This window comes from Phyllostomus discolor, chromosome 6, assembly GCF_004126475.2.
Source record: "Phyllostomus discolor isolate MPI-MPIP mPhyDis1 chromosome 6, mPhyDis1.pri.v3, whole genome shotgun sequence".
Lineage (NCBI taxonomy): Eukaryota > Metazoa > Chordata > Mammalia > Chiroptera > Phyllostomidae > Phyllostomus > Phyllostomus discolor.
This window is the reverse complement of record NC_040908.2, coordinates 26,469,150-26,486,423: the sequence shown is the minus strand read 5'-3', so window position 1 is coordinate 26,486,423 and position 17,274 is coordinate 26,469,150. Positions and strand designations below refer to the sequence as shown.

Sequence of the window (17,274 nt, the reverse complement as noted above, 5' to 3'; positions counted from 1 at the left end):
ATTTTATTTATTTATTTTAAAAAGATTTTATTTATTCATTCCTAGAGAGACGGGAAGGAAGGGAGAAAGAGAGGGAGAAAAACATCGATGTGTAGTTGCCTCTCACACACCCCCAACTGGGGACCTGGCCTGCAACCCAGGCATGTGCTCTGACTGCGAAAAAGAACCAGGGACCTTTCAGTTTGCAGTCCAGCACTCAATCCACTGAGCCACACAAGCCAGGTCTCCAGTTCCTTTTTAAGCCATATGTCTTTTTTAAACACAAGTTTGGAAATGAGAAACTTTATATAAAACATGGAGTCTTAACACTTCAGTAGCATAGTATCAAAATTAAACTGCTTTTCATAAATGAGCATGTTGGGGGAAGAAACTGGCAATAGTCTAAGGAGAGATAATAAAAGAAGCAAAATGTGAAAACAGCCACCAAAAAAAATGAATACCACTAAATATTTTTAGAAGCAAAGAAAATGACAACCCTTTTTTTTAAATATTTTATTTATTTATTTTTAGAGAGGGAAGGGAGGGAGAAATAGAGACAGAGAGAAACATCGATGTGCGGTTGCTGGGGGCCATGGTCTGCAACCCAGGAATGTGCCCTGACTGGGAATCGAACCTGCGATGCTTTGGTTTGCAGCCCGAGCTCAATCCACTGAACTACGCCAGCCAGGGCGACAACCCTTTTTTAACTATATTTCAAAATTATCATAGGTAAATTTAAACATAATAAATATAATTTAAATAACAAACTTTGTTCCCAAACTTCAATACATGAAATACGCAAAGCCATGAAGAAAACATAAACAGAGAAAGACTTTCCTCCTTCTACTTTTGGTTTAATCATAACTACAAAATGTGTTTTTATAGTAAGAATAACACTCCTCTGAAAATGTCTTTAGATATGGCTTATCTTGTTTATAACATAACTAACAGAATAAACAATTGGTGAACTAAAAATTTAGATTGAAGAGTACAGAAAAACCTTTGAAAACATAAAGACACAGATATAACCTTCCTAACTACAGAAACAGAGGTTGGACACATAAACTTTACAATTTGGTATCAGGCAACTTGTGAAATTTGCAAATAAACAAGAGCTTCAATACAGGCAACCTCAGCTGTACTGAGCTGTATGCAACTGTTAGAAAGTAGGAAGGTCCCTGGCTGGTGTAGCTCAGTGGATTGAGTGCGGTCTGCGAAGCAGGCATCGCAGGATCGATTCCCAATCCGGGCACATGCCTCGGTTGCAGGCCATGGCCCCCAGCAACCACAACCACACATTGATGTCTGTCTCTCTCTCTTTCTCTCTCTCTCCCCTTCCCCTCCCTCTCTAAAAATAAATAAAATCTTAAAAAAAAGGAAAGTGGGAAGGGAATTAAAATAATTTCACAAAAAAAAGTAAGTAATGGCATAAAAGTGAATAGCAAAGGAGCCTTCTAATTGGAAAAACATGTAGTTTTCAGAATTTAATAATCAAAGATAGACTTTTAAGGCTATAATATTTCTCCTTTGAGGGAAGAAAACAAGAACTGAAAAGAGAGAAGATGTAAATTTAAGGCTCCCTAAAACACCTGGGAAAAGTCACCCTAGGTGGCGAAGTCAGCAGCCGTATCACAAAGCCAGATTTAGAGGGACTTTAAGACTAAACAAAGAACAGAAATCTGTGCACAGGCCCAGGGTTTTAAAACATCTAGGCAGATATTTTCCTCTTTGAAGCAATAAAGGAAAGATCAAAGCAGTTATGAAACTGAACCCTCGTGCTCTTTTTCTTTATGAGGTTGCAGTGTCATAATTAATATTAGATAATTTTTAAATATTTTAAATAAATGATGAGTAGAAACTTCCCAATTCTAATCTGAAATGCTGAGCTGAAACAAGTACCACGTAGGTACAAATGTAAACTTTTTAATTCTAAATATCACTGCTTCCTACTGTAGGAAGAAGTATCAGAAGAGGAAAATCAGTTTCTCCTCCGCATCACTGGCAAAGCCTCTTTAAAAAAAAGAAAAAACCTGAAGAAAATGAGATACACAAAGTTAAATGCTGTCCTGCTCTTTAAAAATGTTCCCATACAATATCAAGTTGTCAAGGAAATAAGGAAACTACAATGAATCATCCAGATAGATTTTTTATATTTACTCCTTTGAGTGATGGACAAATTAAAAATTAAAAAAGAAAATTAAGCTATATGAGGATTAATCTTAGCAAATGGTTTTTCCCTTTAAAAAATGTCAAATCAAATTCTGCCAGTCCATAAATACCTTCTATGTCTTTTCCTTCTGTGAACTCGGGTTCGTTAGATGATATCTTGCTCATTTCCTCAGATTTTACTACTTGAGGAGGACTCCGTGCTCGGGATAAGAAGCACCCAAAGGTCAAACTGCTCAGGCGCTGGCCTTCCAAAAGCTTTGGTGCGGAAACACTGGATGACTTCTTCCCTTGAACTTCTGCAAGATCATTAATCAAAATCAAGATCTGAATTTTTTTTTTAGTTTGTTAAATAAAAATGAACCAAAGCATATAAAAAAACATGGACGGGTTACTCCTCATACCAGAAATAAAAGCCTGAAAATCCTAAAAGTCATTTTTTTCATTTATTATTCAATTTATTTAAACTAACTCACCCTTTTTTTATTTAAAAAAAATTCACCCATTTCTCCTACTTCCTATCTTGCAACCACCCACTATGTTCTCTGTGTCTATGAGCTTGTTTTTTAAATTGTATTTATTTATTTTTAGATTCCACATATAAAGGATCATAAGGTATTTGTCTTTCTCTGTCTGACTTATTTCACTTAGCATAATGCCCTTGCAGTCCAAACATGTTCTTATAAATGCCAAGATTTCATTTTTTTTATGGTTGGGTAATATCCAAATAAAGAGCTTCTTTATTCATTTCTCCATCGATAGATATTTAAATTGTTTCCATATTGTGAGTATTATAAATAATGCTGCAATAAACATCTGGGTGCATATATCTTTTTGAATTAGTGTTTTCATTTTTTTTTATAAATACCCAGAAGTAGAACTGCTGAATCACATGGTAGTTGTATTTTCAATTTTTTGAAAAACCTCAGTACTCTTTTCCATGGTGGCTGAACCAATTTACATTCCCACTAACAGTGTATGAGGGTTCCCTTTTCTCCACATCCTTGTTCACATTTGTTATTTCTTGTCTTTTTGATAAGAGTCATTCTGACAGTTGTGAAGTGATTTCTCATTGTTGTTTTGCATTTCCCTGATGATTAATGTTGCTAGGCATCTTATCAGGTATCCATTGGCCATCTGTATGTTTTTGGAAAATGTCTGTTAAGGTCCTCTTCCCATTTTGTAAACAGACTGTTTCTCTTTCCTTTCCTTTCCTTTTCTTTTTTTTTTTTTGCTATTCTATTGAATTGTATTGAGTTGCATTTTTATATATTTTGGATACATGATTTGCAAATATTTTCTCCCATCAGTGGGAGAAATATGCAAATATTTGCATATTTGTTCAGTGGGTTGCCTCTTCATTTTATTGATGGTATCCTTTGCTGTACAGAAGGCTTTTAGTCTGATGTAGTCTCACTTGTTTAATTTTGCTTTTGTTTTTGGTGTCAGATTTTAAGAAATCATTGCCAAGACCTACATAAAGGGACTTACATAACTAAATTTCATATTTATTTACATATGGTACCATGGAACCCATGTGACAACGTTTCCGTCACTGACAGTGAGAATGAGTAGAGCCCACTCTTAGCCATACCTTGTAGTTTTGACTGCATCATTCTTATCTCTTCCGTTTGGTTTTGGTTGATCAAACGGAGATTCTGATTCTCCAGTTCCAGCTGAAAGGACATATGGTATTCTTTTACACAGGAATAATATTTCTAAAATATACTAGTAAATTATAATATTTAGAAAACCTTAACACCTAGTTACACATAAAGCAATCTACAAAAGAAATGATAAGCAAATCTAGATGAACTTATTGGCATAAGTTATCAACCTAGATAATTCTGGCTTCAGTATTCATTTTTTCCAAAACGAAGAATTTTAAGTGTTTTCATTCCTGTCCCTTTTCACTGAAAAATTACTTTAAACCAAATTATTTCAGCATTTAATCTGTCATGTAAACTAAATAATGTATGCTTCTCAGATACTGAATATATTAATTTTATGGTATACATATTCTATACTTATTTAAAATTAATTAGAACTAAAATCTACTAATTAGAATAAGGCTACTTACACTGATTACCATGAGCCAATATTTTTCATTTTAGAAATACATTAAATATTACAATGGAAGCTACCTATCTCCCATTTACCAAAAGACAGCAGCACAGGGCAGGAACGAGCAGGATGACAGCTGGGGCAGGTTGGGGCAGGGTGTTACGGGGTGGAGGGATTGAGCAAAAAGGAAAAGGACTCATGCACACGGACAACAGTGTACTGATTGCTGCGGGACGGGCCGGGGGGGAAGCATGTAACGGGACTAAGTGGTTATGGAAACCAACTGATCAGAATTTTGCTTCATTCACACTGATCATATATTCTGATGACTTATATATTCAAAAGAAGTAATAGGTATAGAAAAGGCAAAATATAGCAATAAATACCTCATTTAACTTAATCGTTACCCATTCTTTGATCTTAGCTGCTTTCTCTTCTATTATTTTAGCTTCTTGTATCCTTATTTGTTTCTGAAATAACATTAGTAGTTTGTTTAGTTCAAACATAAGCTTACTGGTCTGAAAATGTTGTATCATAAGTAGAAAAAGCAAATCCACTTAATACCTGTTTCCACATTAATACCTCTACCTTCAAATCACCAAATAGAGTTAAAATGACAATTGTCCAGCAGATATAGCAATGAACCATAAAAGCATATACAAATATTACTAGTTTTAACAACTGCCATTATCTTTCTCTAAAAGATAATGTATTGAAATCAATGCATTGAACTTTATCAACAAAATAAACCATTTCTGGAAACGGTCTAGCAGGGGTGTCCAACCCTCGGCCCATGGGCCATATGCAGCCCAGGATGGCTATGAATGTGGTCCAACAGAGAATTGTAAATTTGCTTAAAACATTACGAGATGTTCTGTGATTGCACGTTGCAATGTATTTCATGTGTGGCCCAAGACAACTCCTCTTCCAGTGTGGCCCAGAGACACCAAAAGGTTGGACACCCCTGGCTAGGTTTTATAAAAATGTTAGGAGAGAGGTCAACCAGGTTAGAGAAAAAGAGTCAGAATCTCCTCTGGGGCGTGGCTTGTTTTCCCCACAAACACTAATGGTTTTTAAAGATCCAGGGAAAAAACGAAGATCAAAAAACCACTTGCTCACATTTACCAACCTTAATATCTGGTTATGGTCACAAAACTACTGAGAATATGATTATCCTATAAACTACAGTGGGCGGGGACTAGGACCAGTGAAAGCCTGGCAACCACCGACCTGAGAAAACACTGATCCCTACAGAAATAAAAACAATGCTGCAAATAAACAATTTAACATATTTAACAGTGTCATAGCGGTCATATTTAAATGATGCTAAATGACTGTAATGCAATTTTTCATAATAAAATTTTAAAATAAACTAAATACGATACTTAATCTCAATAAAGTGGTTCAAAAGTATACACGTTTCTAAGCAGCTGGATTAGCAAGAAACATATTTAAAATCTAATGTTCCATCAACATTTCCAACACCCTGGCAATCTAAAGCAAAGATTTATTGGACACACTTTACAGACAGAAATGCCTGCTGGTAACCCAGTGTTTTCACCCTAAACACCTCACTCAAACTTGAGAGTCGGGAGCACTGTCACGTGCAGAGAGAGAGGGTCAGCGCCTCCGAATTACCCCGAATACTATTGGACTTTCACCCTTCACCCACAAATGTGATGCAATTCTGTGCGTTGACCAACCGAGTAAGATTTCCGGCCAGAATTTAGGAGTTTAGGCTCTCTCTCTTTAATCTTGGTGGTGTGCATAAATGACTGCACAGATTTAGAACTGTGTGATGATCAAATTCCTCCTCACCTGCTCTTCCAGCTGCAGTTCCAAGCTGTGGATGATGTCATCTTTTTCCTGTATGAAGGTCTCCAGATCTTGACACTTTTTATATAACCTTGTCTCTGATTCACTGGTTTGAATATTAGCTGCTTTTAACTTCTCTTCCATAACTTGTACCTAAATTCAGAAGATAAACTATTAAACTTAGGCACATACTTAATTTATCATAGTATTAAATTTAGAATTTTACTTTAACATTAAATAGGTTCCTAAAAGTTATCATCATAAAAGAAAACTATTAAACAGCACAGTTTAATATATATAATAATTATAAAGTCTGAAGACTACTTTGCCAAGTGGTGTTAACTTTGAGGTACAAAAGGGTACATAAGAGATTTGAAGAATGTGACAAAGCATTTCATAAGAATACAGCATCAGAAAGTTTCCAGCCCTAACTTTTTCATAATTTTAAACAAAGTGTGAATACAAAGTAAAGAAGGTGAATGGTGAGAGAAAGACTCAAATTGGACGACCTAGCATAATAACACATTTTTGGGGGGAAAAATTAAACTTAGGTGCAAAAGAAACACAAGTACAATGTACAATGTGGAAAGCAAAAAAGAAAACAAAACAACTTTAAACCCCACAGATGGAATCATAAACAATTGTAGAAGTATGAGTTGCACCATACAGGTAGGAGAGCATGCCCAGGGGGGGTTTACGGAGTCACTAGTTTAGGAAACATCCAGTGAACACCGGCCATGGCCGGGCCTGTTCTGGGCCTGGGGAGACATCAGGGAGTGAGACAGAACTGAAAGCTCTGCCTGCATTGAAATGAAATTCTGCTGGGTAAGAGAGATCACAAGTATAATAAAGATGTAAAAGTTATACAGTACTTCACACAAGATGATCAGGGCAACAGGAAAAAAACTAAAAAAAGATAAAAGGGTGTGTCTGAGGGGTGAAGTGGTGCCTCAGATTCAGTATCTAGTGTATATTGGCTCCGCTTGGATCTTCTGCAAAACATACATGGACATGAAATCTTAGAAGGCAAGTATGTGTGTGTTGATAGTAAGAAAGAAAATAAAGTACTGCAGACTGTTGACGATATTACACACTCCAGGTAAGAAAGAATGCAATTTTTGCCAGGTTTCAGATTATAGGGCTAAAGAGGGAAAACATGAAAAAGTATTTGCAAAATTAAAATTATAGTTAGGATGAAAAACTTTCAACTATTAAAAACACCTCTGAAAATCACAAGGAGTCCTTACTTAATGTTTAAAAATACTTAACATCTAGAAGGATGATGTTAAGGTTAGTTTGGTTCTGTTTTTTTTAACCATGAATACGAGGTTTCATCTGTGGGTTCACTGTATAAACGTAAATTCAACTCAGCTGCCAGCAGTGTCCTGTTTAAATACCACCCACATGGCTGGAAAGAACAGGATGACAGCTGGTGGGGGGAGGTTAGGGGGTGGAAGGATTGAGCAAAAAGGAAAAAGGACTTGTGGACATGGACAGCAGTGTGGTGATTGCAGGGGGAGGGGGTTGTAAGGGAAAATGGTCATGGAAAAAATATACATTAAAAATTTTAAAAATTAAAAATAATAAAAATGTATTTCACTATCCAAATGACAACTTTAAGTTATCATAAGGTTTAGATTTTTAAACATCATGTAGCGGGCTTTCTGCAGAAAGTGCAGACCAACAGTCAAGGACAAGGGTCAGCCTTAGAGATACTGCCATGAAAAAACAGCTGGAGCAGGACAAAGAGCTGGGCAGTAAACACCAAGGGAAATGTTAGGATGCTACAGCCAGTTCTGCACAGGGCAACTTGTAGCTGTGGAAGCAGAGAGTGAAGAGCAGAGATCAAGTCCAAAATGGTATTTCTGTTCCAGGGATACAGTAATGGATGGTAAACCTAAAGGGGAACAGAATATATATCTCCCCCAAATATGCCGCTTTGGCATGTTGATCATTTGCATTAAAGTTACTTGAGAAACAGCCAGTACAAGAATACAGCATCAGAAAGCAGGACTTTGTCCCCATCAAAGCAGGAAACAGCTCCCACATGAAAGGTGCTCTCCCTGTATTAGGAGGGTAGAGACATCCTTATCACCAGACAGGAGGAATTTAGGGCCGAGAATGCTAGATAAACAAACCTTGTTACTGCTTCACTTGATTTGGTGAAGCCCAAGCCCCTTGGCCTTGTCTATACTGCACAAGTTTATTGTTTCCCTGACAAAGGAAAATAAAAGGCATAAAAGCTGCCTGCTTTATTCACTTCTAGGATTCTCATCTTTATGGGGCTCCCATACATAATTAAATTTGTTTTTCCTGCTAATGTGTCTTATGTCAATTTGATTATTAGATTGTCCTGTCCGGTATGGCTCAGTTGGTTGAGCATCGTGCCACAAAGCGAAAGGTCGCTGGTTGGATTCCCGGTCAGGGCACGTGCCTGGGGTATAGGTCAGTCTCCAGTTGGGGGTGTGCAAGAGGCAACCACTTGATGTTTCTCTCAAACATCAGTGTTTCTTTCTCTTTCTCCTTCCCTTCACCTCTCTCTAAAAATAAATAAATAGAATCTTAATTATGAGATCAACCAAAGAACCTACAAGAAAAAATTCTACCCCTATTAACCTCAAGAAAACCAAAAGTAACTGAATAAGAATAGAAATAAGTATGAACAGACCTATATCTACAGTCTCTTTTGATTAAGTCAGAGCAAGCCACCCTATAGATGTTGGGCTGCCACACAAAACCATCCTATTATTGCTTAGGAAAGGTCTGTGGTCCTGGGAAACTCTGGCTTGGGGGTACTCTTCTTCCTTGAAAAACATGTTCATTTTGAAAGGTGTTCTTGTTTTATGAACGAATGCCACAGTCAGAACTCCTTGGATGCATCTTTGTCATGTGCAACTCAATCATTCATCACCATCAAAGTCTCCCAGGGAGTTTAAATCAATCATTACTTTTTAAATAAACAACTTTCCTAAGCAAGGAAAATATTGGCAAACATGGCAAAGTCTCCTGGGGAAAGAGATCATGAAGTGGTTGCAGGCAACCTACTTGCCAACTGGTCCTGTTAGGACCGAGTTCCACAGGACTCATCAGCCTTTCTTGGTAATGAGTATGAACAAGATCTCCAGGAAAGGGAAGAGGCCTCCAGAAGAACCAAGCAGCCTTTTAAAATGTCTTACCACAAGGCCACAGCAAATAGCCTGGTTCTTTTTTGATTCATTTAACTACCCAGAGATTGACTGATAACAAACACATATGAATTCAAACTGGCTATTAAAGAGACTCTTGTAATTACCTATAAAAGAATATCCTCCAATGAGGAATCCTTTATGCTTTTAGGCTAGCTTTCTCCTCTATTTCCAGGAGAGCTCCTCTCCCTCAGCACACTCCTCAGCCATCTCCCCAAAGCCTTTGCTGATTCTGAGGTTCCTGGGCTATTTTGCAGTAAAAGGTGTAGCAGACTTGGGGTGCTCACACCCTGCACATTCCAAAGGAAGGACTGACCCTTGATTGGCTATTGGGAAATAACCACTGAGCCCTTAAAAATATCATGATAAAACTGTCTTTACATACCTAAGATACTGGGCCACACCAGGTAGTTTATGCTACTAACAATTCAACTTATGATGAGTGCCTCTTTTGTTCATTCACCTGAGGTCCCAGGCCATGATGTATCATTTTGGCTGCTGGAGGGGTTGGAGACTTGGTAGCTAAGGTCAATCAGATGTGCATTCTGTGCTGACAAAACTGACCCCCCTCCCCAGTAAAAATTCTGGACACCAAGGCTTGGGTGAACTGGTTGGCCATATTTTGTATGTGTTCTCACACATCATTGGTGGGATCATCAAAAGCCTCCCTGTATAACTCCGCTGTGACAGGGCAGCTGGAAGTTCATTCCTGGTTTCCCCTGAACTCTGCCCTATGTGCATTTTTCCTTTGCTAACTTTAATCTGCACCCTTTTACTGTAATAACCCATAACCATGAGTTTAACAGCTTTTCTGGGTTCTGTGGTGAATCATCAAACCTGAGGGTAGTCTTAGGGATTCCGAAGCAACTCCATATGGAATTTTCCATTTTCATGCCCACACTGGAAAAAGCAGGAGCTGTAAATATTGTTTCCATTGTAATTACCTTACTGATATTTCCTTCTTTCCATTTCTAACCTCATCCCCTCACACACACTACAGGTAATTAAGATGTGACTATATTTTTGAGTGGGGGCTGAAAGTTTCTGTTTCTCTACGTACACTGCAATGACAAGACAAACATGCCTGGCCATCCCAACACAGAATAAAGACAGGAATTTTAAGAATAGGTTGACTCCCAGACCATTTTGCAGTTATTTAAAATTTATTGCAAATTAATTAATCATTCTCATCACATTTTAAACACAATTATTTTGGCATAGTGCTCTATAATTTATGCAGTCAGGCCAGAACTATTCTCACTGAAGGTGAAAAGAAAGGAACAGCATTGAATAAAGTCGATTTCCATGTAATGAAATAAATCATTACAAGGTCCTGGAGATTAGGATGACTGAGTAGTAACCATTTATTAAGAACCAAAAATGATGAATACGAAGAACCAACTTTACACAAAGGCAAATTAGCCCGTACAGTAGAATAGTCAAAGGGAATTGTAAACCCAGCTCCTACCAGGTCTGAATCAAACACAGGCAAGTGCATAAACTCAGGAGGACGGAAGGAAAACACAAACTTCTTTAGGGGAAATTATCTACCGCTCTTTGCTGAGCATAGAACGGTGTGGCGGAGTGGAGTACACACATAATCAGGCACCTGAGAATGAATCCTGTGTGTCGGTGTCTCCCGAGGGTGCCATTGGCCGTTTTTGTCTCCGGGATACTCATGAGTAGTACTGGGTTGATTTGCACACACAGCTTTCAAAAGTTGTGAACAACAAACACGTACTATAACATTAAGTGTAAAGAGTGCTAAGATTTCTCTAGAAAAATGGGTGATTTTTTTCACAGCCAACTTATTTAATGGTTGTGTAGGTGATGCCATTCACGAGTAAACCAGAAGAAAAATGTTCAAAGCTAAAAAGTGTAGCACCAAGCCGGTTTCAGCTGATTACTGCTTATAGTGGTGAAACATTCCTTTTTGGTTAATATAAATACAGTTTAAGTCTTAGGATATGGCTCAATGACAAAGGACAAGCTGAATTTAAGCAACATAAACAGTAGATAGGCCACAGTCCCATGGAAACTGTTAAAGAGAGCACAGGATTCAGTTACTCTAACTTAATAATATTTACTTAATCTTGTGAAGGCCGAGAAAAGTTGCTATGATTGGTGCATGAGAATTCATCTGCTCTCTGTTTATGTTCCCTGTTAACTTGCAGATTCATTATGAAGTATTTAAGAAAAGAAATTCCTTTGGAAGCAGAAAAAATAGGGACTGCAGAAATTTAAAGTGTTGTGACAAAAAGAAATTATCTACAGATTGTAATGAATTATATAGAAACCGGGAGATTTGCCATCTCACTCTTTTGGGGGTGGGGGTTGATTTAATTAGGGCAGTGTGGCTAAAATAACCAATCGTGGTATTTTAGTGATTAAACATGTAATGCAAAGAACTAAACAACTTTGCACCTGGTATCCTCAAAGGACAACTTCAAATAAAAAAGTGACATTTTATAATTTTACTGTTAGTTATTGGCTTTGTAGCCAATCATTACATAGAAGTGGAGGTATTACTAGTTGATTCAATCAGCTGAAGACTATTAAAAAACCAAGCTCAGCACAGATCCTTCCCATTACTACTAGGACCTCTACCAATACCTGAATTTGAGGTTTTAAAGAATTATTGGTAGTTTTTTGATGTAACGATAGTACTATAGTTAAGATTCTGAAGTCTTTATTTTTGGATTAGCTGCTGACATACTCCTGAGTGAAATGATATGATGTCGGGTGTGTTTCAGAACAAGCCGGTGTGGGAGTGAGGAGGCGTGAACTAACCGTGAGGTCACTAACTGCTGAGGTTGGGGTTGAGCGTTCCTTTCACTGTTTTCTCTACTCTTGCAGTGGTTGAAATTTGACATAATAAAGTTTTAAGATTTCTTTTCAAGTCTAATCCACTTAAGAACATTAAGGACTGGGTTAGTCTGGGTTTCTTCAGAAATTTGTCAGGCCATTAAAAAACCCTACTGTGTAAAATTAAATCTTTTAGGTGAAAACAAGATTTGATAGTACTGTAATCAAATCAAAGAAAGATGACAAGAGCAAGGATAAAAAACTTAATGTAAACTTCTTGGAGGAAAAATAATTTTGAAACTCTTGACTGAATCTGACAGAGACCTTTTCATAAAATGTGAAGTTACGGGTATAAGATCACTGGACCAAGCTTAAGGCTGGTGGCGTCACCCCCACCACTCACTTCACTGCTGGCACGGCCCAGAAGGGCCGTGTGACTGAACGAACGCTCGACTCATCTCCCCATACCTAGTAACATAAGAAGTATGAAATTTGTATACATTTTTCCTAATATAATTATGTATGAGTAGTATACATGTATATTCTTTGTAATAATTATTTTTGTTGTTTAATACTTCATGGAATAGATACAGCTCACTTATTTATTCTTCTAGAATATGACATTCATATTATTTCCAGCTCCTACTACTGTAAATAAAGCTGCTATGAACATTTTATATATATACAAAACTTCACTATGGCTAGGATTACCAAAAATCCCATATGCGGTTTTCTCAAAAGTAAGATAAAACTTCCTAACAGAAGGATGTTTATCCTTTTGAAAACCTGTTAAGTGGCAAAAGAAAGCTAGATTCTCCTTGTCTCTATGGATCCAGTTCATGAACTAGTCAACATGACAAGATGTAGGGGACGGCAAAAGATTATTTTGAGAATTGTTCTGGGAAAAGCAATGTTGATATTGCTAGAGGCAGAAAAACACATTTTTTAACTAAAATTATATCACACCTGTTGAAAAGCTTTTTCTGCTTGACGTTCAGCATCAATAACTTGTCTCTCAAGCTGTTGCATCTGTAAAGAAAAACAGAAAAACACATGAAAACTCACTATTTCCCTTTTGAAAGAGATTTAGAAATCTCACAATATCATCCATTTCTTTGGGAGTATTTAAAGGAGTTTAATGGATATGAATTACGTACAATTTATCACATTAAAGGCTCTTTCAGCACATATTTAAAAACTGATAAAAAAATACCAAAGATTTGATACTTTTAATACAATGTAGTATATAGCACATGAGTATTCACCAATACAATTTTCTTCATTAGATCATAAATTACAAATTATTGGTCAACACGTAGTAAAAACAATAAATTCATTTTAAGAGAACAGTAAAACCTCAAATGTCATATTTTTTGTCGATCAGAAAGTCGCAGTCAGAAAGTGCTGCATTCTCATAAGCTGTATTTATACTGTATCGTCATTGGAGAAAACACAAAGGAACATTATTGGGCTGTTCTGAGACTTGGACCAAACACTGGAACAAAGAGGAGCCCTACACTACTAAGAGTGATTAGTTTGCTTAATATTTTTGAAAAAATAACATGGATATTACAATTATATCTTTGAAAAGTACTGCAACAGCTGCAACTGGTTCTTCCTTGCACATCACACTATACTTGATGTTGTTGAAAATTTAAAGTAGCTTCTGTTTCCTAGAGATGCATCACAAACTTATCGGGCGAAAATGTCTGGCAGCCTTCATTACATAACTATGGAAGGAGGAATTGTCTTCAGTATAGAGTCTATGAAAAGACTTAGCTTTCTTGAGAAATCTAAAAAGTGTGCAGGTCTAAGTGATCTGGAAGTTATCTGAAGACATGCAGGTGGCAGTCTGCCTGAAATATTCAGGAATTCTCTAAGAAATGCAGAGGATTCCAAAGAAAGAGCCGTATTTAACACGCAACCAACTGCTAGTTCAAGAGACAACATCAAATAATGCTCAGCAAGTAGTAGAAGGCAGCTGGTCAGTTACAGCAAGTACTTTTAATGGGCTGACTCCAAAAAGATGATAGTAATAATGCATGGTATGTACCAGATAAGGGCATTTGAACATTATTTCAACACCACACTGGCTTTCTTGCCTCCAAGTGGCTCAGGAAATGAGGGCTGGGGAGCACTTGCAATGTGGCTAGTCCAAAATGAGATATGGTGTAAGTGTAAAATACACATCAGTAATACATACATTGTTTGAAAACCTAATACAAAGTATAAAATATCTCAGTAATTTTTTATATTGAGTCATACTGAAATGATATTTTGGATTTGTTGCATTAAATAGAACATAATATAAAATTACTTTCATATGTTTCTTTGTATTATTTTGTTTATTAAAAACATACATAGATGGATGAAATAATGTGTTTGGGATTTGCTTCAATATAACATAGGAAGGGAGAGTGGATCAGGGTACAGATGAAATAGGATTTGTCCTGAGTTAATAATCATTAAACCTGGGTACATGACAGTCCATTATAATATTCTGCTACTTGTGTACGTTTGAAAACTTCTCTAATAAAAACTTTAAATATACATAAAATAGGTAAATAACATTAAAAGATACATAAATGATATGTAGTATGATAAATAATGTACATATATATGTGCTAATTAGGAGGCCATTAGTGACCTTCGTGAGGTCAGCCGCAGAGTGGAGAAGCAAGGACATATGCTGGAATGCCAGGCTACGTGAGTTAAAGTAACTAGTCGGGGTTCGAGAGCCACCGAAGTTGGGCACCATCAATTCCTTCCCCCGCCGCTGTGCACACACCACTTCTCCCACCGACAGGTGAGGCCCATTGCCCTTTGTGACTTGCCTTGACCCACGGAATGCAGTGGAAGTGATGCAGCACCATTCTGCATCTTGCCTTTAAAACTTACTTATATTTACAATATATTTGTATTTTTTATTTCAATGAAAACACCTCTATATGATGAATTAAGTCTGCTACTGTGGCAAAGCCATGGCAGCCTGAGGAGTTTAGGGTGGAATTATTCTCCAGAGTGAAAGAACTCCTCCAGTTGTGTTAATCATCCTACCCGAAATGTGAGTTTATCAAACCCTATCCCAACCCATCTCACACCCCCTAAGGCTTTCAAATTAGGTCATTTTACGGTAATGTAGGAAAAACCACTAGTTCTCTCTACAGGACAAGAATGGGACAACAGAAGTCTTTCTGATTGTCTAACATTTTTCTGGTTGTGTAAAATGGACTTATACAACATTTAGCACCTTCTACTATCCATCAAAGCTGAATAATTATCTAAATTTCAAGAGCTTGATTTTTAAAAATGGATTTATACAATCCATCAAAGCTGAATAATTACCTAAATTTCAAGAGCTTGATTTAGTTTAAATTCTAGAAAGTTTCCAGTCCCTGCTTTTGATGCTCAGCTCTCCACTGCTATCGGCTTCCCATTCTTTCCCTCACCAAACCCCTACCACAATGCTGCCCTATACAGAGATTTTTTAAATAATTATCACCACCTCCAAAAGTTTCTTTGCCACATCCAGTTTCTATTATTACAATATAAAGAATTTATGCTTGCCTGTTTTTTTAAAAAGAGTTAGGGATAACCACTTAACAGAAATTGTTTAGCTTCTAAAGCATCAGAGGGGTGGAGGGTTGCATGGGAGGGGATAAATAAAGAAAGCTGTAACAACATAATATATAAAAACTATACATTTATTATGATTTCAGACATAAAGAGATTATCTCATTAGTTAAATAAATAAATCTAGCTAAATATTATTTAAAAGAGCATATTTGAAAAATGTCATTAAAAGGTTGAAAGTAAAAGGATAGAAAAATATACCAAGCAAAGAGTAACTGAAAGCAATATCAAAATCAGACAAAAACAGACCTTAACACCAAAGTTTTACTAACAATAAAGAGTGTCAATAATTATAAATGAGGCAATTCAAGAAGATATAGCAATCCTGATCCCTAACTTCACCTAACATCACCTAACTTCCCCTTCATACACCTAACTTCAAAGTATGTAAACCAGAAGGTTTGATTCATTTTTATATACTTTCAAAACTCAAAATAGTTATTTTATTTAGATAGCGATTTCCATGGTTAACATCCTATTAAGAAGATTTCCCTTCAAAAGACTGAATAAATCCATTTACTCCACAATTTGATTTGCTTTTTCTGTGTTTTATTTATCAAAGCCATAAATATACATAGAGTACCAATTAGTTCCATAAGATTTACTAACAAAAATAATTGCACTCTTTTAGCCAATTTTAATATTTACTTTCATGTAGTTTCTATGTTTCTTTTTATTTTATTTATAAGTAAGTAAACTTAAGTAAACTTTCATGTAAGCAACAGAAAATGCTTCTTTTCTGTTGACTTGTTTAGTTTAGTTATCTCTAGCTTCCTTTATGGAGAATGGGGATTCAGGTCTGTGATTGTCTCGCCATCAATGCAGGCACACTCCCATTCTCCCAACGTGTTTGTGTCTTCCCTTCGGTTTATCACTATTCTGGATTAATGTCCTTGTGACTAGGTAAGACATTCATGCAGTAAACTATGGTGACTATTTCCTTTGATACTTAACTTTTCTCCCTAATGTTAAAGGTCTTGTTCTTTTATTTATTTAGCTTTCTATGAACTTATCAGTAAATCATTCCCAAATCCCCACCACTGTTGAAATCACCTCTGAGAATGTTCCTTCACATCTGATTTTCCACCAGTTTCATCTTCTTCAAACTCCCACAGCCTCTGACCTGCACCAGTATGACTGGCTCCCCTCCGTGCCTGGCACGGCTGTCTCCGTGGGGAGGCCCCTCACCTTTCTCCTACATTAGACCTCCTGTTTCTTATATCCTGTGCCCTCCCCTTTCTTGGTTTACTTCCTGTTTTTTAATGGAGCACATCCTTCTCGAGAGTCCTCAGAAAGGTTACCTGGGATCTTGCAAGTCTTAAAAATTCATCCTAATTTCTAATCCTTTATATGGATCTGTTTATTTTCTTCTGAAAGCTTGGAGAATCTTTTCTGTGGTTTATATATTCTGGATTTTATGATGAGACCCTTGAGGGGAAACCATTTTTATGCTATACTACGTAGTTGGTAGCCCCTTTCAATCTGGGATGCTTGTGTATTGTTTCATCAATTTTCTCCCCTCCGGGTCTCCTATTATTCAGATCTTGGACATGCTGGACTAGTCCCCTAAATTTCTCTACTTTCCTCTCTTGTCTTCCATCTCTTGAACATTTTTCTCTGCTTCCCA

General features: G+C 36.8%; 2 protein-coding genes across 5 annotated transcripts in view; one reads left to right on the top strand and one right to left on the bottom strand.

The window, feature by feature from the left end:
* Window positions 1-17,274, bottom strand: part of PLEKHH2 (pleckstrin homology, MyTH4 and FERM domain containing H2) — a 95,322-nt gene that overhangs the window by 64,286 nt on the left and 13,762 nt on the right. For all 4 annotated transcript variants that reach the window (XR_004903647.1, XR_004903648.1, XM_028516801.2 and 1 more), the window contains exons 3-7: window positions 12,981-13,043; window positions 6,028-6,177; window positions 4,596-4,679; window positions 3,740-3,821; window positions 2,259-2,444 (exon numbers count right to left, since the gene is read on the bottom strand). Coding sequence is in view for 2 of the 4 variants with exons in the window: in XM_028516801.2 (XP_028372602.1) it covers window positions 2,259-2,444; window positions 3,740-3,821; window positions 4,596-4,679; window positions 6,028-6,177; window positions 12,981-13,043 (565 nt within the window). In the remaining 2 variants the exon portion in view is untranslated. The remainder of the gene's footprint in view (window positions 1-2,258; window positions 2,445-3,739; window positions 3,822-4,595; window positions 4,680-6,027; window positions 6,178-12,980; window positions 13,044-17,274) is intronic.
* Window positions 13,268-14,226, top strand: C1GALT1C1L (C1GALT1 specific chaperone 1 like). Its single transcript, XM_028517623.1, is given in 9 exon segments — window positions 13,268-13,271; window positions 13,399-13,488; window positions 13,491-13,546; window positions 13,548-13,582; window positions 13,584-13,826; window positions 13,828-13,886; window positions 13,889-13,943; window positions 13,945-14,033; window positions 14,036-14,226. Coding segments are annotated over 9 exon segments (822 nt in total).